This window comes from Arachis duranensis, chromosome 1, assembly GCF_000817695.3.
Source record: "Arachis duranensis cultivar V14167 chromosome 1, aradu.V14167.gnm2.J7QH, whole genome shotgun sequence".
Taxonomy (NCBI): domain Eukaryota; kingdom Viridiplantae; phylum Streptophyta; class Magnoliopsida; order Fabales; family Fabaceae; genus Arachis; species Arachis duranensis.
The window spans coordinates 17,018,955-17,045,179 of record NC_029772.3 but is presented as its reverse complement, the minus strand read 5'-3'; the positions used below and the strand labels follow the sequence as shown (position 1 = coordinate 17,045,179).

At 37.8% G+C, this 26,225-nt stretch overlaps 2 protein-coding genes and 1 non-coding gene across 3 annotated transcripts in view; 2 read left to right on the top strand and 1 right to left on the bottom strand.

Moving 5' to 3' along the window:
• Nucleotides 1-5,342: 5,342 nt before the first annotated feature.
• Nucleotides 5,343-7,608, top strand: LOC110279243 (uncharacterized). Its single transcript, XM_021138422.2, has 3 exons — nt 5,343-5,432; nt 6,332-6,744; nt 6,821-7,608. Exons 1-3 carry the CDS (start codon nt 5,420-5,422, stop codon nt 7,112-7,114), a joined length of 720 nt encoding a protein of 239 aa, XP_020994081.1. The 5' UTR covers nt 5,343-5,419; the 3' UTR covers nt 7,115-7,608.
• Nucleotides 7,609-20,938: 13,330 nt separating this feature from the next.
• LOC127742725 (small nucleolar RNA R71) lies at nt 20,939-21,046 on the top strand. Its single transcript, XR_008004102.1, has one exon. It is a non-coding gene; the product is annotated as a small nucleolar RNA R71 (small nucleolar RNA).
• A 4,694-nt stretch (nt 21,047-25,740) lies between these two features.
• LOC107480636 (lysine-rich arabinogalactan protein 18) overlaps nt 25,741-26,225 on the bottom strand; it is a 1,334-nt gene continuing 849 nt past the window's right edge. Inside the window, exon 2 of the mRNA XM_016100796.3 lies at nt 25,741-26,024. Coding sequence (XP_015956282.1) covers nt 25,941-26,024 — 84 coding nt within the window. The 3' untranslated portion in view covers nt 25,741-25,940. The remainder of the gene's footprint in view (nt 26,025-26,225) is intronic.

Sequence of the window (26,225 nt, the reverse complement as noted above, 5' to 3'; positions counted from 1 at the left end):
AAATGCATTCATACACAGAATATAGACATAAAGAATCAAACAAATTAAATATTACAATCATATAAAGAGAATAACACACAAGAAGAAAAATAGTGGATATATGATGCAACCATACAATTAGACTCAAAACTCACAAGGTTGTGTGTTCTTAGCTCAAAAACTATGTTCCACAATATAGTTCAAGCAAGTTTCAATGAAAAATATTTTAACTCAAATCAATTGGGATGTCAATACTCAATTAGAATTTTTCACCCAAAAATTTACAATGATTGGTCGTTGTAATATAGTGGTGGTATTCCCGCCTACCATGCGGGTGACCCGGGTTCAATCCCCGACATTAGCGCCAAAAACTTGACGGAGGAAAATCGTCGGTTTAGATTTTTCACAAAATAATCTCGTCGAAGTATAGATCAAAACCGACAAACAACCCTCAATCAAAGTTTAATTTGTTTGTCACTTAAGTCAAACCAATAAAAACTGAGAGTATTTAAACCTTGGGTCGTCTCTCAAGGAATTGCAGGAAAGTGTGCATATTTTTAGTTATGAAGTATTTCGGGGATATTGTAATGATGGACAAGAAATGTAAATGACAAGAAAATAAAGCTAACAACTAAGATAATATATATGCTAAAAGGTTACTCATGGAAAGGATCAAGAGTCAAGGTTTCTCATCTTGTATCATTGACCACATCATGGTAATTACAAACGATTAATTCCACTTAGTTTTCCTCTAACATCGGAGGGTTAAATCAAGTGGACATAATTGATTCTAGAATCAACTAACAACTTTAAATCACCAATGACACTGGACATCAATGATATTAAGGCACCTAAGTCCTCAATCTCAAGCAAAGAGTATAAAAATCTACTCTAAAATCCAACCAAATATTTTATCAAATACTTGGAAGGTATAAAATGAAAGTATGGTAAATATCAAGAATTAATAAAATCTAAAGCTACCAAATGCAAGATCACAATACTAGAAACTCAATTAAACAACAATAGACAAAGAAACATCAAATTGCATTAATAGAAATCATAATCCAACAATGGCTCATAAACATAAAAGTGATAAAATAAGGAAATAACAAGTAAAACTAAGATAGCGAAAATGTAATAACAAGAAATTGCAACGAAAACTAAATCAAGACAAGATTTAAAACCTAATATCTAAGAGGAAATTAATCTAATCTATCCTAATTCTAGAGAAAAGAGAGAGTTTCTCTCTCTAGAAAATGACCTAAAATATGTTTCTAAACTACACCTAAGTGCTCTCCCCTTCATCCTTCTTGAATTTGGCCTTTAATAGCTTCAGAAATGAGTTGGATTGGGCTCTGACAGGTCTAAATATTGCCCCCAGTGTGTTTTCTTTAATGAGGCACGTGATCGTGTTCGTGCGTATGCATGCCTAACCATTCGTATGCATAGTTGTAAAAAATGCAGGTGTGTGCCATTAACCTGAACCAATGGCTTGCAGTGTCTGAATGCTACAATACACGGATAGAAGCTCCAAAAAATTCAATGGAGAACTCTTATACCTTGAACCTCCTCACTCTCACAGTAAACAAGGAGTGTTTTTATTTGAACACGAGACCTTGACATCTTCGCAGTAATTGCTTTCAACCATACTGGCAGAATCTGGTAAGAAACTTCCCAATCACCAAAAACTTTTACAAAAATTTTCTACTTTGCCAACCAAGTCTTGCAGTAGTTTACAATGCAGTTGAACTTAGACTAAACTTCTGCAATAATGGACTTCGTCTTTATCGACGTGTCAGCTTCAACTAACAGCTTAATAGCATCTGCAATTGTGTCTGAGTCCAACTTGGCATGATATTGTGAAATCATGCCCATGGTGCACGTGTGTTTGCCATTGTATCTCCTGATCTCCCAAGAAGCTTTCTTTCAAATCAAGCTAGCTTGGATAAGCCAATCGCACCCTGCACTATAACCCTTGCATTTTGCATAGAATATCTGCGGCTCAGACTCATACATAGTGTAATCAACTCCTCTAGAGATTGTGTAGCTTTTGATTACAGATATTACCAACTCTCTAGAACCAAATTCCATTTCGACATTAAATTCACCATCTTCCACCGCAACGTTGCCTTCACCTACGACATGCGAACCACCATCCGTCAGACAAGGCAAATAAAATAAATGGTAGTGGTAACTTTAATTAATTTATAATATACCAACATTCGCATATTCAGGAAATTCTGGGGCATGCATGGCTTCGAGATCCAAAGTTCGCATAAAAGATGAAACATCAAAGAGGTGCTGGCTTACAATTACATCCGCTTCATTTTGCAACGCCGGATTGCTTGCCCATCATCGTTTTTGTTATCAACTTCATAGTTGGTTTTGAACTCCTCTTTACTGTCGTTGTTGTTTTCTTTCCAATCTATATCCCCGACCTCATCAACATTGACCTCCTCGCCAACCACGTCCAGCCCCGTATGCTTTTCGAACTCAACGTACAACTCTATCATCAGCACGTGAAATCGAGTTTGTTGATAAATATAGAACATCTGTTGTATACTTGCATCGTCAGTGATGGACATTATTTGAAACTGTATCATCCCACCAAATACTTGTACATGATTCCTGTATAAAATTTTACTCACCCTTTTCGAAATGTGTTCCGAGGGTTACCTGAAATTGTAGGTCGATCTCAGATGAGATCTTCTGTACTGGTCGGCGCTGTGTGTCCGACTTGATGGTGGTGGCCGGAGCCACCGTGTCTGACTTGTTAGACTGGAGGGTCGTGCTGATCCTTCGTCATCGGAGGGTGGTGGTACCTGCAAGGGACTCCGATGCCTAAGTTAGCAAGGGTATTAAGCATGTTTTTTGTAGAATCAGAGTATGAGTTATACCTGGGTGCTCCAGTATATTTATAATGTTGTAGAGTGACTTTTTCTGGGGATAAGATAGTTATCTTATCTTATCCTTTGAGTGGAGTTATCTTATCTTTAAGGGAACCGCCTTTATCTTTCTAGTCTCGGGCTGCCTTTAGATTTAGGTCGCGTTCCTCTGTTTGGGCCTTCTTGGGCCTTTGTAGCGTTTTGGCCGAGCTCTTTAAGAAGAAGTCGGATAATCCTGATCTGAAGAGGTCGGTCGACTTGTTGTCAATTAGCCCGGGTCATACAGCTCGACCCAGGGCATGAACAAAATGTAACTTTGTATGTTATCACAAAGACCATTTTGTAACTCTACAAAACTCCTGGTGCATGGAATAGCAAATGAAAACAGATATTCACAAACAAAAGTCACTCCTTTGTGTGTGTTTGGTATAATCTCATCGTTATAATACACTCGCAAATTTGCAATACCTTCCATAACCTCAACCTCACCTAACCCGACTTTTTTGACACATCTAATGGCAAAAAAAAAAACTCACAACTATGATATACATGCAAAAAAGAGGAATAAGAGTAGAAATGAAGTGAGGAACTTCGGATGAATCGCATTTTGTATTTATAAGTAAGGCTCTCGATTAAAATATTTTTTCTACACAAAACACAACCTGCGTTTTGAAGCTTTCGAAAAAAAAAGATTCTGACACGTTAAAAACACAGGCTGTGTTTTGGAGTTTCAAAAAAAATTCAAATATTGCCCATCCATAAACACAGGCTGCGTTTGGGCCAAAAGAAAATCAAAAATTGAAAAACTTGAAAAGACTAAAACGCAGGCTGTGTTTGATCATTTTGATAAACAAAAAAAATAAAAAACAAATGAAAAGGGTAAAACGCAGGTTGTGGTTTAGACTGACATAGCAGCAAAAATTTTTAACACACGTCCATTTCATTGCAGTACACCATAATTTCTTTCATATGGAAAAAAATGAGCCAAGACATAAAGACACCATTTTTATATTTTTATCCTATAAATAAAAAAATATCCCTAATATTAATCCCCTTTTCCCTCTCTCTTATGCTCACCTTCCTCCTTCCTCCTTCCTTCATCTTCCTTCCACCACTGACCTCTCCCTCAATCACTACTTTTTCCTCCGTTACTGCTGCCACCGCTGCGTCTCCTCCTCCTTCATCCAGAACCATTGCTGTCGCATCTCCTCCCCTTTGTCCAAATCCATGGTTGTCACGTCTCTTTCTTCGGCCAGATTTGTTGGCGCTGTCGCGTCTCCTCCTTCTCTGTCCAAAGTTGCCAAATTTTTCTCTTCCTTCTTCATGTTTGCCTCTCCTCCTCTTCGCGGCGCCCAAGGCTGCCCATCCATCTCCCTCTTTGAGTCTATCACTGTCACGTCTCTCCCTAATTTTTTTTGCCTCTACCTCGGTTCTGGCTCCTCCTCCATCTCCATCACCTTTCGTCTCTGCCACTTTCCTCTTCCGTTGCCTTCTTCTTCCCCCTTTCACAAATTTTCTCCTCTGTTGTCTTCTCCTTCTCTTTCGGTTTTCTTTTTTCTTTTTTTTTTGAAATATAAATATTCTTGTTGATTCTTGTAAAAATTCTTACTAAATGATTTGTGGTAAATTGTGTGATGATGAATCTATGATGGTGGAGGATAGTAGCAGCAATGGATGATTTTTTTCTATTTTAAAAAAAATTATTATAAACATAATATTTTAAGCATGATTTTTATTTTTTTATATTTTACTCAATATTTTACCCAACACAATATATAATTTGTATCTATATCTGTAATGTCTATTGTTCTGGATCACCTGTCTGGGCTTAACTTCGGTTCTTAAGAATCGCTGCCAAGTTAATACCTCCGCGCCGAGCTTAGAACTTGAAGAATCCGAGCTTTTCATCCGAAGATATTCCTTGTTGCGAGCAATATGAACACGGGGGAGTGTACCTGCAAAAGGCACTCCGATGCTTAAGTTAGTATTGTGTATTTTTTCTATATCCGAGGATATGACATCTTACCTTTTTTATATATGAGTATCAACCATTATATAGTGTTTTATCATCGTCTTTATTAGGTGATTATTTCAATTAATGGCTGATTTGTAACGTTCGAAATGTTTTGTAACAGCTCAGCCGAGTTATAGTTCGTAAAGCCGATTTGTTTGGTAACGGCCCGTATCATAGCCGCTAATCTTGACCTGTTGTCATTTTGATGAAGCAGGTTGAGCTTATTGAAAGTCGAGCTATAAGTCAATAGTTGCATAACATGTTTAGCCCCTAAGCTTAAATGCTTCATTAAAACGAAAATAAGTAGTGTGTGCACGTGTTGCAATGAATGAAGAGTAAAATGTTGATTAATAACCAAACCCCCCTTTTCTTGAATGATGTGTGGTTTGACCCTTACATTTACTTAGAGTGTTGGAAATAGTATCTCATTATGAAATCTAACGGTTGGGGTTGAGTGAGGGATTAGAACAGTTTTTGCATGCTCGTTTTATTGTGAACTGGAGGGTTTTCATCAACCTTTATCTAAACCTTTTGAGTCAGCATGAGCAAAAGAGGTACGGTTCTCCCTTTCTTATCTGTTTCTTCCTTGTCTTTCTGTCTTCTTCTGGAAAAAATGGGAAATGAAAAATTGTAAAAGGAACAACCTTTGATAGAGGATGGTTTATATACTTGGGTTAGTGATGATGTTAAGATATGGGGTTTCTGTTCGTAGATGCTGAGAGTGTTGGTGAGATTGATTTGAACAAGATTCTTAGAAAAGGTTCTGGAATTCGTATAGAGTTACTCCCATGTCCTAGATCAGACCGAGTTTTTCATAAAAGAAATGATTTGGAGTTTTTCTTCATGCATAGTTGTGTTCTTGAGGAACTATATGTGAAACTGCCTTTCCCTGATTTTGAGTGTGTTGTTCTGAAGCAGCTAAACTGTGCACTTTCCCAACTTCACCCAAATGGGTGGGCTTTTTTAAAATGCTTTGAAAATTTGCTAGATTTTTTGGAGTGTAAGCCATCCTTGGAGTTGTTCTTTTCTTTGTTCCAGGCTAAAGGGGTCTGGAAAGGGAGCTGGGTTAATTTAAACAGTACCTCGGGGTTTGATGTATTTAAACTGTATAAGTGTTCTGTTAAAGACTTTAAAGAGATGTTCTTAAAGGTTAGGGCTTCTGAAGATTGTTTTCCTTTCTATCTGGATGAAAATCTTGGGAGAAGTTTCCCCTGTTTTGGTCGTCGCAGCCAAACCATATCCTGGGTCCAGAGCGTATTAGTGTGGAGAACGAATGCATTATTGAGTTCTTAGTTGAGGCTGTTTGTGAAACAAGTTTGTTTTCAGTTTTTGATCTTCTCCCTTGGGAAGACAATAGGAGTTCTGTGGTTAAGTACATAAGTAAGTATTGTTATATTTTCGGTATATTTCAAGTTGTTCTGTTCCTAATATTGCTGTTAATTACTTGTTACAGGTGGGAAGTATCCTGGTGTGTCAGCTTCAACCCTGAGGGCTCGTTTTAAAAGTAAAAATTTGGAGAAAGAATGGTCGACTTCGAAGCTGGATAAGGTGGGGTTGGAAAGTGAGGTTAATCAACCTTGCCGAGGTCGTAGGAAGGTTATCGTAAAAAAGAGAAAGTTGAGTACGATTGATGTTGAAGATTCTGACGATTTATCTGAAGGGGATAAGGGGGTTCCCCTAGAAGAGTTGCCTAGATTTGTTGAAAATAAAAAACATTTTCATGGTTTTACAGAGGGTGGGGAAGGTTCCTCTCTATGGAGTAAGGATGGCACATACATTTTTATCACTGATGATATCGGCCAGTCTGATGCCAATAAGGCTGTGGTAGAGGAGGCTGGTGATATCGCTATCGACCAGTTTATGCAGGTATAAGTGTGTATTTTTTGTTGGTGATCAGTTGCTTTTGCTTTTTTTTGTTATGAATATTGTGCGTTGTTCTCAGGTCGTTGGATTGCGGATTGCAAGTCTCAGGCGTAGCCAGGAGATTAGGCATAGGAAGTCTTTGCTGTTGTTTGAGGAAGCTAACAAGTTTAATGAGGAGCTTGGGACGAAGAAAAAAGTTATTGATGAATTAGAAGAAAAAGTTTCAGAGAAGGAAAAAGAGCTTTGTACCATGAAGGAGAAGTATGAAAACGAGTCTGAGTTGTTGAAGAAGAAGAATGCTGAGCTTGCAAGTTTGCAGGAGCAAATAATGGAAGTTTCTGTTAAAATGAAGGACCTGAAGAAGTCAAAATAGACTGAAATTTTGGATGCCTTCATAGAGGGTTTCGAGCGGGCTGTCCTCCAAGCGAAGTTCTTGCTGCCTGACCAGGATTTGTCGAAAATGGATCCCGGGAAGATTGTTCGAGATGAAAATTTGGTTGAAGATGAAGTAGTTGCTGAGGATGGCGCGGACAATCTCAACAAAGAAGTTTGATGGTTTCTTCTTTGTGGTTTTGTTTGGTCATTTGTTAAAGTATTTTGGTGAAGACAATTTTAACTTTGATGTTTAATTATGAGAGTACTGTGTGTACTTCTTTGACATATTTTTGATACTCATTGTTTTGGGTGTGAGTTAGTTAATTATGATTATGTTTGTAATATTCCTTGTTGGAACATGACTCAGAAAAATAATAGCCGACTTTGTGATTTGATATCGTATGATATATTGTTCGGGTTGAACCGAGTTTGTTAGAGGCATATTAGGCCAATTAGATAAGTTTGATGAGTATGTAAACAATGGACAAGTAATGAGGGAAATATATTATTTTGTGAAACCTTTTTTTAAAAAGGTGCAGGTAGACAAGTCTCGTTAAAATCTCTCCAAGCAAAATCCGAGGTAGACAAGTCTCGTTAAAATCTCTCCAAGCAAAATCCGAGTTTGGGAAAAAATATTGTCAGTAGGAAAAAAAGTACTTGCTCGTCCCTGTCTTTTAACTGTAATACAATTTTAAAGAGGAAATGTTCCAAGTATTTGGTATAATATTACCATCGAGGGTTTCTAACATATATGCCCCCTTGCCGAGCACTTCTCTGATGCGGAACGGTCCTTCCCAATTTGCTGCTAATTTTTCGTGGCTCGAAGGTTTTCTGGCTTGCACAGTTTTCCTCAGCACTAGGTTGTTGAGATGAAACATTCTTGGTTGGAGCTTCTTGTTGTATTGCCGAGCTATGCGCTGTTGTAAAGCTTGATGTTAGATTGCTGCCGAGGATCGGACTTCTTCAATCATATCTAGGTTGTGCCTCCTAGACTGATTTGACGCTGCATTATCATCAAATTATGCTCGGATTGAGGATTGAGAGATTTTCACTGGAATCATTGCCTCTGAGCCATACATCAATCTGAAAGGTGTCTCCCCAGTTGTTGAATGTACAGTGGTGTTGTATCCCCATATTATTTCAGGGATTAGTTTGGACCAGAGGCCTTTTGCCTCGTCGAGCTTTTTCCTTAGCGCGTGTAAGATGATCTTATTTGCAGCCTCTGCTAATCCGTTTGTTTGCAGATGTTCGACTGATGAAAAGTGTTGTTTGATTTTGAGATTCTGCAAAAAAGAAGTGAATTTATGATCGGCAAACTGGCGACCATTATCAGTGATAATGTGCCGAGGTATGCCGAAATGACAGATTATACTTCCAGACAAAAGAAATCATTTGTTGAGATGTTATCATTGTGAGTGGCTGCGCTTCTATTCATTTTGAAAAATAATCTATTGCAACTATTAAGAATTTTACCTGGCCAGGTGCTAATAGAAATGGACCGAGAATATCAAACTCCCATTGATGGAATGGCCAAGTTGCCTCAGAACTGTGGAGGGCCTCAGCAAGTAGGTGTGTGATGTTGCCATGCATTTGGCAATTCTGGCATGTTCTAACTTTTTTGGTGCTGTCCTTTTGGATTGTTGGCCAATAAAATCCTGCGCGCAATAGTATTGAGGACAAACTTCGGCCGCCAATGTGTGTGCCACAGATACCTTCATGGGCTTCGGCCAGTCCAAGTTCGGCTTCATTCCTGGAAAGACATTTCAACAAAGATCGAGAAAAACCTTGCCTGTACACACAATTATCATAGACAATAAAGAAGGATGCCATTCTTTTGAATTTTGCTATATTTGTGGTACCGGGTGGGATGTTCCCAGATTTTATGTATTCTATGTAAGGTCTTCGCCAGTCTTCTTCCTGAGTTAAGCTCAAAACCTTGGTCAAAGCTACAGTTGGTGTAAGTAATGTGGATCTATATAAAGAGGAAGTTGGCGTCTGGGAACTTGCAAGTTTAGACAAGATATCGGCTCGGTGATTATTTTTCCGAGGTATGTGATGTAGTTCACACTTATGAAATTTTGAAATTAATCCTTTTACGATATCAAGGTATTTTACTAGTAAGGAATCTTTTACCTGGTAAATACCATTTACCTGTTGTACGACAAGCAAAGAATCACAATATACCTGTAGTTCGGAAATATTTAGGATGGATGCAAGCTTTAGTCCAGCGATTAGCGCTTCATACTCGAATTGATTGTTACTTGCTTTGAATGAAAAGTGCAAGGATTGTTCTAGAGCGAAGCCATTCCCATCCTCTAGAATAACCCCTGCCCCGCATTCTTGAGGGTTGTATGATTCGTCTACATATAACGTCCATGTTGCCGAGTTATTTCTTGGGTCTGATTCAGTGAACTCGGTGAGGAAAATCGGCAAGATATTGTGACTTGATTAGTCCTCTGCTTCTGTAGCGAATGTCAAAATTCAGAGAGCTCCACCGACCACTTAATGAGTTGGCCAGCCAGTTCAGGTTTGTGTAACAATTGTCTTAAGGGCTGGTCAGTTTGCAAATTGATGATATGGCTCTGGAAATAAGGTCAGAGATGACGAGCTGTCAAAATCAATGTCAGTGCCAGCTTTTCAATCTTCGGATATCGAAGTTCGGCGTTCTGAAGTGATTTGCTGACGAAGTAGATTGGCGGTTGTACCTTCTCCCTTTCTGTAACAAGTACGGAACTTACTGCCCAATCAGTAATAGACAAGTATAAATAAAGTTCCTCTCCTGGAAGAGATTTTTGCAAAATCGGGGGTTTTGAAATCATTATTTTTATTTCTAAAAATGCTACCTCGCATTCTCCATTCTATTGGAAATTGTTTTTCTTTTTAAGCGTTTGGAAAAAGTGAAATAATTTAGAGGCTAAGCATGGTAAAAATCTTGAGAGTGCGGTGAGTCTCCCTGTGAGGCGTTGTACTTCTTTTATGGTTTGTGGGCTCGCCATGTTTAATATGGCTTGGCACTTTTCTGGATTTGTTTCAATTCCTCGATTTGTTAGCAGGAAACCGAGGAATTTTCCTCCCTGCACTCCAAACGCACATTTCTCCAGATTTAGTCGCATTTTATATTGTCGGATTTGGCCGAAAATTTCTGAAAAGTCCGCTAGATGGTAATTGCCGAGCTTAGTTTTCGCCACCATGTCATCGACATATACCTCCAGATTTTTTCTGATTTGGTGGGCGAAGATCTTGTCCATGAGCCGTTGATAAGTTGTACCTGCATTTTTAAGTCCAAAAGGCATAACATTAAAGCAGTAATTACCATTAGCAGTAATAAAAGCAGTTTTGTTTTGGTCGGATGGATGCATAAGGATCTGGTTATACCCAGAATACGCATCCATAAAACTCAAAGTTTGGTAACCTGGTGCATTATCAACTAGACAATCCATAGAGGGTAGAGGGTAAGCATCTTTGGGGCATGCTTTGTTGAGATCAGTGAAATCAACACACATGCGCCATTTACCATTTTGTCTTTTTTACCATAACCACGTTCGCCAGCCAAGTGGTGAACCGAATTTCTCTGATGAAACCTACATGAAGTAGCTTTTTGGTTTCCTCCAAGGACGCTTGCCTTTTTTGGTCGCCCAAGTTCCTTTTTTTCTGAGCTACATGTTTTATTAATGGATTTAATGCCAGCTTGTGTGATATAACCTTGAGATCAATCCTTGGCATATCAGCGGGTGTCCAAGCAAACAGATCGGCATTTTGAGATAGAAACTTTTGCATTCTGATCTTCTTCTCGGGGCTGAGTGTGGTACCTACGTATGTAAATTTTTCTGAGTTAGTGTCAAAATATACTTTTTGCAAATCCTCTGTAGGTGTTGGCCTTTCAAGGAACTCGACTATAGGATCGAGATATGATAAATTTGTTGATTCGCGGATGTTGTGGATGTTGTTCACTTGTGTCGCTATAGGACGGTTGACATGCTTAAGGCTGATATTATAGCATTGGCGAGCTTCTCTATGGTCACTATGAATGGTGGCAACAACGTCGTCCTGCACATGAAACTTTGCACAGAGATGAATAGTAGATACTATGGCACCGAATTTGTTTAAAAAGGGGTGACCAAGTATCAGATTATATGGGCTAAAGCAGTCAACCACTAAATATTGTATATCATAGGTTTTTGATATGGGATGCGTACCCAGTGTGATTTTTAGCCACATAGATCCTAGCATAGGGATGCGTTCACCTGAAAACCTGACCAGATCTCCTGTAGAAGGTTGGAGGATCTTGTCACTGAGCTTCATTTTTTGGAAGGTTGAGTAGAAGAGGACGTCCGCGCTACTTCCTGGATCCAATAGTATTTTGCGTACCAGAAGGTCGTATAAGGTTGGAGTGGTCGTGATAAGATTGGACGCTTTGAACGTCATCTGCCATAGATGTGGTGGTGATAGATCTTGAGCATTACCACCTTCGATAGAAAACATTGCTCGGTATGAACATTTTCGGGCCGAACTTGTAGTTCCTTCACCTGCAAAACCACCAGAAATACAATTAATTACACCTCGGGGTTGGTCAGGATTACTTGAAGTCGCCTTTTCCTTGTCTCTGGAGTGTTGTCCCGCCGATGTGTTGTCAGTTAAATAAGGGGGCATCTGTGTAGTATGTCCGCCGATGTATTTGTCTAGGTGACCTTGCCGAGCTAAAGGCTCTAGCAGGTCCTTAGCAATAATGCATTCATCGGTTATATGACCGTGCTTTTGATGGAAGCTACAATATTTGGATTTGTCTACGTTTTTTGTGTCTTGGTAAGTTCTGGCCCTCCTAGGTGGTTTGATCAGCTTGGAGTTGAGAATTTCTTTAATTATGTCATCCCTCTTTGTATTGAATTGAGTATAGCTCTCGTATCTTGGCGTTAATTTGAAATTTTTCTTATTTTACCGAGCCTTGTCATCTTCCTTGTACTGGTCTTATCTGATCTCCGAGCTTGACGTAACTCTTTAATATCAATTTGCCCTTTCACTTTCTCACGAAATCCGTCCAAGGTTTTTAGTTTGGCAACAGTGATATATTACTGGAACTTGCCTGGCCGAAGGCCACTTTTAATCGCATGCAGGTGTACCTCGGGATGGAGGTCTGGTATAGTCATTGCCACCTTTGTGAAGCGTGTCATATAGTCCTTGAGGCTTTCATTTTGTCCCTGTTTTATAGTGTTTAGATAGTCAGAGTCATGCAAATAAATAGCAGAGCCAGCAAAATGATCCTTGAAGAGCTTTATTAATTCCTGAAAACTAGAAATTGAATCTACAGGCAAAGAACAAAACCAATCAAGTGCAAGACCATCTAAATAAGAAGGAAAACATCGGCATAAAACTTTGTCAGAAGCACCATTCACGATCATTATAGATATGAATTTTTTTATATATTTCTTTAGATCTCCCAACTCATCATAGGGCGTTAAGGTTGTTGGCAGAGTGAACCTCCTATGTAGCTCAAAGTTCATTACGTCGGCTGTAAAGGGTCCAACAGAGTTGTCAAGCTCGGCATTTACGTTCTATGGTTGCGTCTCCTTGTTGTGCCGAGTCTCATCATCTCCCCGAGTCCCCTCGTTTCGAGGGGTTTCAGAGATGTGTGTTGGCCCAGACTGGTGCTCCTCGTCCTCCAGGTGTTCACGATGATTATTATTATTTTCAACCCGAGCGTTAGCTAGCTTGGCAATTTGGTTGGCCATTCTTTGATTTTCCTTTGTCATTCGCTGGTTGGCCTCCGCCATACGTTGGTTTGCTTGTTGAAGCTCTGTTACCATCCGAAGAAGTTTGAATGGAGTAGGAGAGGGCGCGTTGGCCATGAATTAACGCGTGAGAATTTGAGACCGGTGAGTAAGAGGGATTTTTTTGTGCTCTCGGCCCCACGGTGGGCGCCAATTTGTTCTGGATCACCTGTCTGGGCTTAACTTCGGTTCTTAAGAATCGCCACCGAGTTAATTCCTCTGCGCTGAGCTTAGAACTTGAAGAATCTGAGCTTTTCGTCCGAAGATATTCCTTATTGCGAGCAATATGAACACGGGGGAGTGTACCTGCAAAAGGCACTCCGATGCTTAAGTTAGTAGTGCACGAAATTGTGATCACACTTTTCACAACTCCGCACAACTAACTAGCAAGTGCACTGGGTCGTCCAAGTAATACTGTACGTGAGTAAGGGTCGATCCCACAGAGATTGTCGGCTTGAAGCAAGCTATGGTCATCTTGTAAATCTCAGTCAGGCGGATTCAAATGGTTATGAGGTGTTGATAATTAAAAGATAAATAAAACATAAAATAAGGTAGAGATACTTATGTAATTCATTGGTGGGAATTTTAGATAAGCATTTGGAGATGCTTTGTTGCTTATGAACTTCTACTTTCCTATTGTCTTTGTCCAATCATGCGCACTCCCTTCCATGGCAAGCTGTAAGTTGGTGGATCACCGTGCTCAATGGCTACCATCCGTTCTCTCAGTAAAAATGGTCCAGCTACGGTTCTCACCGCAGGGCTAATTATCTGTCGGTTCTCACTTGTGTCGGAATAAGATCCATTGATCCTTTTGCGCACTGTCACTGCGCCCAACAGTCGCGAGTTTGAAGCTCGTCACAGTCATCCCCTCCCAGATCCTACTCGGAATACTACAGACAAGGTTTAAACTTTCTGGATCTCAGGAATGCTGCCAATCGTTTCTAGCCTATACCACGAAGGTTCTAATCTCACTGATTTGAATGCTTTGTTGTCAGGAGATGCTAGTCAAACGCATGGATCAGAGACCAAAGAGATTATACTCCAGCTGGTGTCCAATGACTATATTGAACATCATGTAGACTGCTTGTGGTTGTCAGGCACGCGGATCTTAGCTAAGCAAGTGCTGAAGATAGTGGGTGATTGTCACAGATCACCCCTTCAGTCTGATTTAACTGAATTAAGTACGAGAGTATATCTTGGAGAAGAAGTAGGCGTGAATTGAAAGAAAGAAAATAGTACTTGCATTAATTCATGAGGAACAGCAGAGCTCCTCACCTTAATCTATGAGGTGTAGAAACTCCACCGTTGAAAATACAAAAGAACAAAAGGTCTAGGCGTGGCCGAATGGCCAGCCTCCCAAATGGCATAAGAATTCAAAAACAGGGGAAGAAGACCTTATCAAAGGATTGAAAAGTGGTCCAAAGATATGAATACAATAGTAAAAAGTGCTATTTATACTAAACTAGTAAACTAGGTTTACAGAAAATGAGTAACTAAGTGCAGATAATGCAGAAATCCACTTCTGGGGCCCACTTGATGTGTGCTTGGGCTGAGCATTGAAGCTTTCACGTGCATAGGCTCTTCTTGGAGTTAAACGCCAGCTTGAGTGCCAATTTGGGCGTTTAACTCCAGCTTTGGTGCCAGTTCTGGCGTTTTACGCCAGAAAAGGGTCTTTGGTGGGCGTTTAGATGCCATTTTGGACTATCAAATCTCGGGCAAAGTATGGACTATTATACATTGTTGGAAAGCCCAAGATGTCTACTTTCCAACTCAATTGAGAGCACACCAATTAGACTTCTGTAGCTCCAGAAAATCCACTTCGAGTGCAACAGCATCTGCAGTCCTTTCTCAGCCTCTGAATCAGATTTTTGCTCAGGTCCCTCAATTTCAGCAAGAAAATACCTGAAATCGCAGAAAAACACACAAAATCATAGTAAAGTCCAGAAATGTGATTTTTGCATAAAAACTAATAAAAATATACTAAAAAGTAACTAAAACATACTAAAAACTACCTAAAAACAATGTCAAAAAGCGTATAAATTATCCGCTCATCAGTTAGTTTTATGTATTTTTTCTATATCCGAGAATATGACATCTTACCTTTTTTTATATTTGAGTATCAACCGTTACATAGTGTTTTATCATCGTCTTTATTAGGCAATTATTTCAATTAATGGCTTATTCGTAACGTTCGAAACGTTTTGTAACAGCTCAGCCGAGTTATAACTCGTAAAGCCGATTTATTTGGTAACGGCCCATATCATCTATATTTTTCATCCCTATCTCAATATATAAACCAAACGTTGTCTTAGAGACTGAACTATTGTCAAATATATCTGCATTTGATCAAGAAACATAAAAACCTACATAATAGGTACAACATTAACATATATAAACAATAATATTAAAAAATAATTCTTAAAGTTATCTTAGTTAACATAATATTTATAATGATATATTTATAATATTCAAAATTATATGATTTTTTAATAATAATTAATAAATACTAAATAAAATAATTTTAAATTATCTAATTATTTTTGTCTACTAGTGCACGAAATTGTGATCTCTAATAATGGCATTCAACTTGGTATGCGCATCTACTAACTCAACACTTTCTTCACAACTTCGCACAACTAACCAGCAAGTGCACTGGGTCGTCCAAGTAATAAACCTTACGCGAGTAAGGGTCGATCCCACGGAGATTGTTGGTGTGAAGCAAGCTATGGTCATCTTGTAAATCTCAGTTAGGCGGATAATAAATGGTTATGGAATTTTCGAATAGTAATAATAAATAAACAGATAATAAAGATAGAAATACTTATGTAAATCATTGGTGAGAATTTCAGATAAGTGTGTGGATATGCTTTGTCCCTGTTGGATCTCTGCTTTCCTATTGCCTTCCTTCAATCCTTCTTACTCCTTTCCATTGCAAGCTGTATGTAGGGCATCACCGTTGTCAATGGCTACTTCTCATCCTCTCAGTGAAAAATGTCCAAATGCTCTTGTCACAGCACAACTAATCATTTGTCGGTTCTCGATCATATCGGAATAGAATCCATTGATTCTTTTGCGTTTGTCATCACGCCCAACAATCGTGAGTTTGAAGCTCGTCACAGCCATTCAATCCCTGAATCCTACTCGGAATACCACAGACAAGGTTTATACTTTTTGGATTCTCATGAATGCCGCCAACAATTCTAGCTTATACCCCAAAGATTCTGATCAAGGAATCCAAGAGATATGCGCTCGGTCTAAGGTAGAACAGAAGTGGTTGTCAGTCACGTGTTCATAAGTGAGAATGATGATGAGTATCACGGATCATCACATTCATCATGTTGAAGTGCAACGAATATCTTAGAACAAGAATAAGCTGAATTGAATAGAAAATAGTAGTAATTGCATTGAAACTCGAGGTACAGCAGAGCTCAACACACTATGGTGTGTAGAAACTCCACCGTTGAAAATACATAAGTGATGGTCCAGGCATGGCCGAGAGGCCAGCCTCCAAAACATGATCAAAGGATCAAAATACAATCCAGAGATATCTAATACAATAGTAAAATGTTCTATTTATACTAGACTAGCTACTAGGGTTTACAGAAAAAAGTAATTGATGCATAAATCCACTTCCGGGACCCACTTGGTGTGTGCTTGGGCTGAGCTTGAGCTTTACACGTGCAGAGGCTTCTTTTGGAGTTAAATGCCAAGTTGTAACGTGTTTTTGGCGTTTAAGTCTGGTTTGTGACGTGTTTCTGGCGTTTGACTCTAGAATGCAGCTTGGAACTGGCGTTGAGCGCCAGTTTGCATCATCTAATCTCGAATAAAGTATGAATTATTATATATTGCTGGAAAGTTTTGGATGTCTACTTTCCAACACTGTTGAGAGCGCACCATTTGGAGTTTTCTAGCTCCAGAAAATCTATTTTGAGTGCAAGGAGGTCAGAATCCAATAGCATCAGCAGTCCTTTGTCAGCCTTTTATCAGAGTTTTGCTCAGGTTCCTCAATTTCAGCCAGAAAATACCTGAAATCACAAAAAACACACAAACTCATAGTAAAGTCCAGAAATGTGAATTTAGCGTAAAAACCAATGAAAACATCCCTAAAAGTAGATAGATCTTACTAAAAATAATGCCAAAAAGCGTATAAATTATCCACTCATCACAACACCAAACTTAAATTGTTGCTTGTCCCCAAGCAACTGAAAATCAAATAGGATAAAAAGAAGAGAATATACTATAAATCCCAAAATATCAATGAATATTAGTTCTAATTAGATGAGCGGGACGTGTAACTTTTTGTTTCTGAACAGTTTTGGCATCTCACTTTATCCTTTCAAGTTCAGAATGATTGGCTTCTATAAGAACTCAGAGTTCAGATAGTGTTAATTGATTCTCCTAGTTAAGTATGTTGATTCTTGAACAAAGCTACTTTTATGAGTCTTGGCCGTGGCCCTAAGCACTTTGTTTTCCAGTATTACCACCGGATACATAAATGCCACAGACACATGATTGGGTGAACCTTTTCAGATTGTGACTCAGCTTTGCTAAAGTCCCTAGTTAGAGGTGTCCAGAGCTCTTAAGCACACTTTTTTTTCTTTGGATCACGACTTTAACCACTAAGTCTCAAGCTTTTCACTTGGACCTGCATGCCACAAGCACATGGTTAGGGATAGCTTGATTTAGCCGCTTAGGCCTGGATTTACTTCCTTGGGCCCTCCTATTCATTGATTCTCAAAGCCTCGGATCCTTTTTACCCTTGCCTTTTGGTTTTAAGGGCTATTGACTTTTTTCTGCTTGCTTTTTTTTATATTTTTTTTGCCACTTTTTTTTTTCAAGCTTTGTTCTTCACTGCTTTTTCTTGCTTCAAGAATCAATTTTTTTTTTATTTTTCAGATCATCAATAACATTTTTCTTGTTCATCATTCTTTCAAGAGCTAACAATTTTAACATTCATAAACAACAAGATAAAAAATATGCCGCTGTTCAAGCATTCATTCAGAAAACAAAAGGTATTGTCACCACATCAATATAATTAAACTAATTTCAAGGATGAATTCAAAACTCATGTACTTCTTGTTCTTTTGTATTAAAAATATTTTTCATTTAAGAAAGGTGAAGGATTCATAGAATTATTCATAGCCTTAAGACATAGTTACTAAATACTAATGATCATGTAGAAAAGACTCAAAACATAGACAAACATATAGCATAAAATCGAAAAACAGAGAATTAAGAACAAGGAAGTTAAGGAATGAGTCCACCTTAGTGAGGGTGGCGCCTTCTTGAAGGACCAATGGTGCTTTTTGAGCTCCTCTATGTCTCTTCCTTGTCTTTGTTGCTTGATCCCTAGTGATTTTGGTGCTCCTATTCTTAGTTGCTCCCAATAATTGTGTGGAAGAAAATGTATCCCCTGAGGTATCTCATGGATTTCTAGATGAGGGAATTCCTCATGCTCTTATTGAGGTCCATGAATGGGCTCTCTTAATGTGCAGTCAAATGCTCTACTACTGAGCTATGGACCCTTGAGATGAATCTCTCCATCTCTCATGACTCGGAGGTGGAAGCTTTTGTCTTCCCTTTCCTCTTTCTAGAGGTTTTTCCGGCCTTAGGTGCCATTAATGGTTATGAAAAAATAAAAAGCTATGCTTTTACCACTAGAATGTTGCTCGCCCTCGAGCAAAAGAAGAAAGAATAGAAGAAGAAGAAGAAGAAGAAGATATGGAGGAAAGGGAGAAAGGTGTGTATTCGGCCATTTAGGGTAGGTTTGGGTGGGAAAGAGCGGATGGATGTGAGTGGTGAAGAGGTTATGATGAAGAGAGATTGAGGTAGGTGGGGATCCTGTGGGGTCCACAGGTCCTGAGATGATCCTATGGGTCCACAGATCCTGAGGTGTCAAGGATTTACATCCCTGCACTAATGAGGCGTGTAAAATGCCCTCTGCATACAATCCTGGCGTTTAATTCCAGATTGATGCTTGTTTCTGGCGTTAAATGCCAGTTCTATGCTTGTTTTGGGCATTCAACGCCAGTCTGCAGCATGTTTCTGGTGTTGAACACCAGCTTTCCTCAATGTGCAATCCTGGCATTTAAACGCCAGATTGCTGCATGTTTCTGGCGTTCAACGCCAGATCCATGCTCTGTTCTAGCGTTGAACGCCAGGCACATGCTCCTTACTGGCGTTTAAACGCCAGTAAGCCCTTCCTCTAGGGTGTGCTATTTCTTCTGCTGTTTTTGATTCTGTTTTTAATTTTAGTATTTATTTTGTGACTCCACATGATCATGAATCTAATAAAACATAAAAGAACAATAAAATAAAAATAGAATTAGATAAATAAAAATTGGGTTGCCTCCCAATAAGCGCTCCTTTAATGTCAATAGCTTGACAGTAGGTTCTCATGGAGCCTCACAGGTGATCAGGTCAATGTTGTAGACTCCCAACACCAAACTTATAGTTTGGATGTGAGGATTCAAACTTAGAGTTTGATTGTGGGGGCTTTGTTTGACTCTGTACTGAGAGAAGCTTTTCATGCTTCCTCTCCATGGTTGTAGAAGAAGATCCTTGAGCTTTAAACACAAGGTAGTTCCCATTTAATTGAAGAACTAGCTTTCCTCTGTCAACATCAATCACAGCTCCTGCTGTGGCTAGGAATGGTCTTCCAAGGATGATGTATTCATCCTCCTCCTTCCTAGTGTCTAAGATTATGAAATCAGCAGGGATGTAAAGGCCTTCAACCTTCACTAACACGTCCTCTACCAATCCATAAGCTTGTCTTTGTGATCCGTCTGCCATCTCTAATGAGAATATGACAGGTTGTACCTCAATGATCCCCGCTTCTCCATTACAGAGAGTGGCATAAGATTTATGCCTGACCCTAGGTTACACAGAGCCTTCTCAAAGGTCATGGTGCCCATGGTACATGATATTAAGAATTTACCAAGATCTTGTCTCTTTTGAGGTAGAGTTTGCTGAACCCAAGTATCTAGTTCACTAATGAGCAAGGGAGGTTCACCTTCCCAAGTCTCATTACCAAACAACTTCGCTTTCAGTTTCATGATGGCTCCCAGATATTGAGCAACTTGCTCTCCAGTTACATCTTTATCCTCTTTAGAGGAAGAATAGTCTTCAGAGCTCATGAATGGCAGAAGGAGGTTTAATGGAATCTCTATGGTCTCTATATGACCTTCAGATTCTTTTGGGTCCTCTATAGGGAACTCTTTCTTGCTTGAGAGATGTCCCATGAGGTCTTCCTCATTGGGATTCACGTCCTCACCTTCCTCTCTAGGTTCGGCCATGTTGATTATATCAATGGCCTTGCACTCTCTTTTTGGATTCTCTTCAGTATTGCTTAGGAGAGTACTAGGAGGAGTTTCAGTGACTTTCTTACTCAGTTGCCCCACTTGTGCCTCCAAATTTCTGATGGAGGACCTTGTTTCACTCATGAAATTTAAAGTGGCCTTAGACAGATCAGAGACTATGTTTGCTAAGCTAGAGGAGCTCTGCTCAGAATTCTCTGTCTGTTGCTGAGAAGATGATGGAAAAGACTTGCTGTTGTTGAGCCTATTTCTTCCACCATTATTAAAGCCTTGTTGAGGCTTTTGTTGATCCTTCCATGAAAAATTTGGATGATTTCTCCATGATGAATTATAGGTGTTTCCATAAGGTTCACCCATGTAATTTACCTCTGCTATTGCAGGGTTATCAGGATCATAAGCTTCTTCTTCAAAAGATGCCTCTTTAGTACTGTTGGATGCATTTTGCCATCCATTCATACTTTGAGAAATCATGTTGACTTGCTGAGTCAACATTTTATTCTGAGCTAATATGGCATTCAGAGCATCAATTTCAAGAACTCTCTTCCTCTGAGGCATCCCATTACTCACAGAATTCTTCTCAGAAGTGTACATGAACTGGTTATTTGCAACCATGTCAATGAGTTCTTGAGCTTCTGCAGAAATTTTCTTTAGGTGAATGAATCCACCTGCAGAATGGTCTAGTGACATCTTAGAGAACTCAGATAGGCCATAATAGAATATATCCAAAATGGTCCACTCTGAAAGCATGTCAAAAGGACACGTTTTGGTCATCTGCTTGTATCTTTCCCAAGCTTTATAGAGGGATTCACCATCTTTCTGTTTGAAGCTCTGAACATCCACTCTAAGCTTGCTCAGCTTTTGAGGAGGAAAGAACTTAGCCAAGAAGGCCGTGACCAGCTTATCTCAAGAGTCCAGGCTATCTTTAGGTTGTGAATCCAACCATATTCTAGCTCTGTCTCTTACAGCAAAAGGGAAAAGTATGAGCCTGTAGACTTCAGAATCTACTCTATTAGTCTTAACAGTCTCACAGATTTGCAAGAACTCAGTTAAAAACTGGTAGGGATCTTCTGATGGAAGTCCATGGAACTTGCAGTTCTGTTGGAGTAGAGCAACTAGTTGAGGTTTCAGCTCAAAATTGTTTGCTCCAATGGCAGGGATTGAGATGCTTCTTCCATCAAATTTGGAAGTAGGTGTAGTATAGTCATCAAGCATCCTCCTTGCATTATTATTTTTGGCTGCCATCTCCTCTTCCTTTTCGAAAATTTCTGTAAGGTTGTCTCTGGATTGTTGTAATTTAGCTTCTCTTAGTTTTCTCTTCAGAGTCCTTTCAGGTTCAGGATCTGCCTCAACAAGAATATTCTTGTCCTTGCTCCTGCTCATATGGAAAATAAGGGAACAGAAAATAATAATAGGGATCCTCTTTACCACAGTAGAGAGATTCCTTTATGTTAGTAGAAGAAGAAAGGAATAGAATAAGGAAAAGGTAAGAATCCAAACACAAGGGTGAAGATAGGTTCAAATTCTTGAGATGAAGAGAAGTGTTAGTAAATAAATAAATAAATAAATAGAAGAAGATGAGAGGGAGAGAATTTCGAAAATTAATTTTGAAAAATAAGTTAGTGATTTTCGAAAATTAAAGGAAGAAATAAAATTAAAATTAAAATTTGAAATAATTAGTTAATTAAAAGAATTTTGAAAAAGAGGAAGGTAATTTTCGAAAATTAGAGAGAGAAAAGTAGTTAGGTGGTTTTGAAAAAGATAAGAAACAAACAAAAAGTCAATTAGTTAGTTAAAAAAGATTTGAAAATCAATTTTGAAAAGATAAGAAGTTAGAAAAAATATTTTGAAATCAAATTTTTGAAAAAGATATCATTTGAGAAGATATGATTAAAAAGATATTTTGAAAAAGATTTGATTTTTAAAATTAAAATTGATTACTTGACTAACAAGAAACTAAAAGATATGATTCTAGAATTTAAAGATTGAACCTTTCTTAACAAGAAAGTAACAAACTTCAAATTTTTGAATCAATCACATTAATTATTAGTGAAGTTTTCGAAAAATTGAAATAAAATTAAGAAAAATATTTTGAAAAATATTTTTAAATTTTCGAAAATCATAAAAGAAGAATGAAAAAGATTTGATTTTTGAAAAAGATAGGATTTTAAAAATTGAAAATTTGACTTGACTTATAAGAAATAGCTAAGTTTTAAAAAATTTTGACTAAGTCAACTCAAATTTTCGAAAATTATGAGCAAAATAAGGAAAATATATTTTTTTATTTTTGAATTTTTAATGATGAGAGAGAAAAACATAAAAATGACTCACAACATGAAATTTATGAATCAAAACTCATGATGCATGCAAGAACACTATGAATGTCAAGATGAACACCAAGAACACTTTGAAGATCATGATGAACATCAAGAACTTATTTTTGAAAATTTTCAAGAAAAGAAAAACATGCAAGACACCAAACTTAGAAATTTTCAATGCTTAGACACTATGAATGCAAAAATGCGTATAAAAAAAAACAACAAAAGACACAAAACAAGAAAAATTAAAGATCAAACAAGAAGACTTGTCAAGAACAACTTGAAGATCATGAAGAACACATGCATTAATTTTCGAAAAAAAATGCAAAATTTTTTTTAAAACATACAATTGACACCAAACTTAAAAATTGACTCAAGACTCAAACAAGAAACACAAAATATTTTTGATTTTATGATTTTCTACATTTTTTTGGATTTTATTTTATATTTTTTTTCGAAAACATATTTTGGAAAAAGGAAGTAATGAATCCAAAGTCCTCAATCAGAATTTCAGGAATCATGTAATGTTAGTCTAAAGCTCCGGTCCAGGAATTAGACATGGCTTTACAGCCAACCAGGCTTCAAAATGTTACATGAAACTATAGAATTCATTCTTAAAAACTCTGAAAATTTTCGAAAACAGGTGATAAATTTTCGAAAGATTTTTGAAATTTTTTTTTTGAAAATAAAACAAAAGGAAAATTACCTAATCTGAGCAACAAGATGAACCGTCAGTTGTCCAAACTCGAACAATCCCCGGCAACGGCGCCAAAAACTTGGTGCACAAAATTGTGATCTCTAATAATGGCATTCAACTTGGTATGCGCATCTACTAACTCAGCACTTTCTTCACAACTTCGCACAACTAACCAGCAAGTGCACTGGGTCGTCCAAGTAATAAACCTTACGCGAGTAAGGGTCGATCCCACGGAGATTGTTGGTATGAAGCAAGCTATGGTCATCTTGTAAATCTCAGTTAGGCGGATAATAAATGGTTATGAAATTTTCGAATAGTAATAATAAATAAACAGAGAATAAAGATAGAAATACTTATGTAAATCATTGGTGAGAATTTCAGATAAGTGTGTGGAGATGCTTTGTCCTTGTTGGATCTCTGCTTTTCTACTGCCTTCCTTCAATCCTTCTTACTCCTTTCTATGGCAAGCTGTATGTAGGGCATCACCATTGTCAATGGCTACTTCCCATCCTCTCAGTGAAAAAGGTCCAAATGCTCTTGTCACAGTACGGCTAATCATCTGTCGGTTCTCGATCATGTCGGAATAGAATCCATTGATTCTTTTGCGTTTGTCATCACGCCCAACAATCGTGAGTTTGAAGCTCGTCACAGCCATTCAATCCCTGAATCCTACTCGGAATACCACAGACAATGTTTAGACTTTTTGAATTCTCATAAATGCCGCCAACAATTCTATCTTATACCACGAAGATTCTGATCAAGGAATCCAAGAGATATGCGCTCGGTCTAAGGTAGAACGGAAGTAGTTGTCCGTCACGCGTTCATAAGTGAGAATGATGATGAGTGTCACGGATCATCACATTCATCATGTTGAAGTGCAACGAATATCTTAGAACAAGAATAAGCTGAATTGAATAGAAAATAGTAGTAATTGCATTGAAACTCGAGGTACAGCAGAGCTCCACACCCTTAATCTATGGTGTGTAGAAACTCCACCGTTGAAAATACATAAGTGATGGTCCAGGCTTGGTCGAGAGGCCAGCCTCCAAAACGTGATCAAAGGATCAAAATACAATCCAGAGATATCTAATACAATAGTAAAATGTCCTATTTATACTAGACTAGCTACTAGGGTTTACAGAAATAAGTAATTGATGCATAAATCCACTTCTGGGGCCCACTTGGTGTGTGCTTGGACTGAGCTTGAGCTTTACACGTGCAGAGGCTTCTTTTGGATTTAAACGCCAAGTTGTAACATGTTTTTGGCGTTTAACTCTGGTTTGTGACGTGTTTCTGGCGTTTGACTCTAGAATGCAGCATGGAATAGGCGTTGAGCGCCAGTTTGCATCGTCTAATCTCGAATAAAGTATGGACTATTATATATTGCTGGAAAGCTCTAGATGTCTACTTTCCAACGTTGTTGAGAGCGCACCATTTGGAGTTCTGTAGCTCCAGAAAATCCATTTCGAGTGCAGAGAGGTCAGAATCCAACAGCATCAGCAGTCCTTTGTCAGCATTTTATCAGAGTTTTGCTCAGGTCCCTTAATTTCAGTCAGAAAATACCTGAAATCACAGAAAAATACACAAACTCATAGTAAAGTCCAGAAATGTGAATTTAGCATAAAAATCAATGAAAACATCCCTAAAAATAGCTAGATCTTATTAAAAACTACTTAAAAACAATGTTAAAAAGTGTATAAATTATCCGTTCATCATCTACCAAAAATTATTGATATGTAAAATGGTTTAGGGTTCATTATTGAAATGGTCTTTAGAAATCACGTGTGTCAGGTTCATTATTGAAAGATTAATGCATTAAATTAATCACCAAAAAATATAACCGAATTATATTGGTTCTAACTTCTAAGAGCTTAGAAGATGATGCGCGACATAAATTAGGACCGATTTGATGCTCCAATGTTTTGACAACAAAATTAAAGCAGGTATAATTTTTTAGAAACTATTTTGACAATAATAATAAGAATGACTTTTCATAAACCTACTTATCCTATGTACTTTTGTTTAATTGACATGTTCTCCTTTAATTCCACTTAAAAAAGTAAACTAAGGATAAAACTGTTTCCAAACCATTCCAAGAAGAGAAAAGAATTTTGCTTGAGCTTTCTATTCAATATAATTTAGTATTCGTATTATATTGCAACAATATTGACTCATTAAAGTCTAGAAATCAGCATTTTTTAACAATTTAACGAATACTTAACCATAAAAAAAAAGAGTAATCTCTTACTATTAGATGTAATTTCACACTATTAAAAATACTATTGATAATCAATTAATGATTACAAAACACAAAATTTACTGGCCTCCTCACACTCTTTTTTTTTTTTCTTTGACAAAAAGTAGCCTCATGCTAGCACATATTATTTTCTTTCCTTCGCTTTCACTCTAAACGATAGGGCAAGTGTGTGCAATGCAACCACTTATAAGTCATAATCATAAGTCGTTAAAGCCTAAAAATCATCATGACATTGAACCTTAAAGCAACTCAAAGAGTAATGCACAAACCAAAATGATCGAACCAACCGAAAGGCCAAGCATTATTGAGATTAATAATTATAATGATAATGATAATAACCTTAAGAACAAAATGATACAAGCAAACAATGTAAATAAATGTAATGTATGCCCATAGCAGGGCCCAAAGAAAAATTTAAAAAGATAAAAAGGAATTATACAAGAATATGACAACAGCAAAAGGAGTGTGTGGTGTTTAGATGATGAAAACAAGAGCCGCACAGCTCAATGCCAAGAATCCCATCACATTCTTCAAGCTCCTGAAACTTTCTGCTCCACTCTGCAAATCAAAAGGCGGACAAATTCAGATTCCAAATATTATAGAGATTAATATTTAATTTCGTTTTTAAAATAATTTATTTTTTAAATTGATTTTAGAAATTTTTTAATTAAATTAATCGCTAAAATATTTCGTTAGTCAAATCAGACATGTTGTCAATTAAATAATGACACATGTGACAATACTACATTATTGTTTATA

Coding starts and splice junctions, on each gene's coding strand:
- LOC110279243 (XM_021138422.2), top strand. Junction 6,745..6,820: donor CTATCGACCAGTTTATGCAG/GTATAAGTGTGT, acceptor CGTTGTTCTCAG/GTCGTTGGATTGCGGATTGC.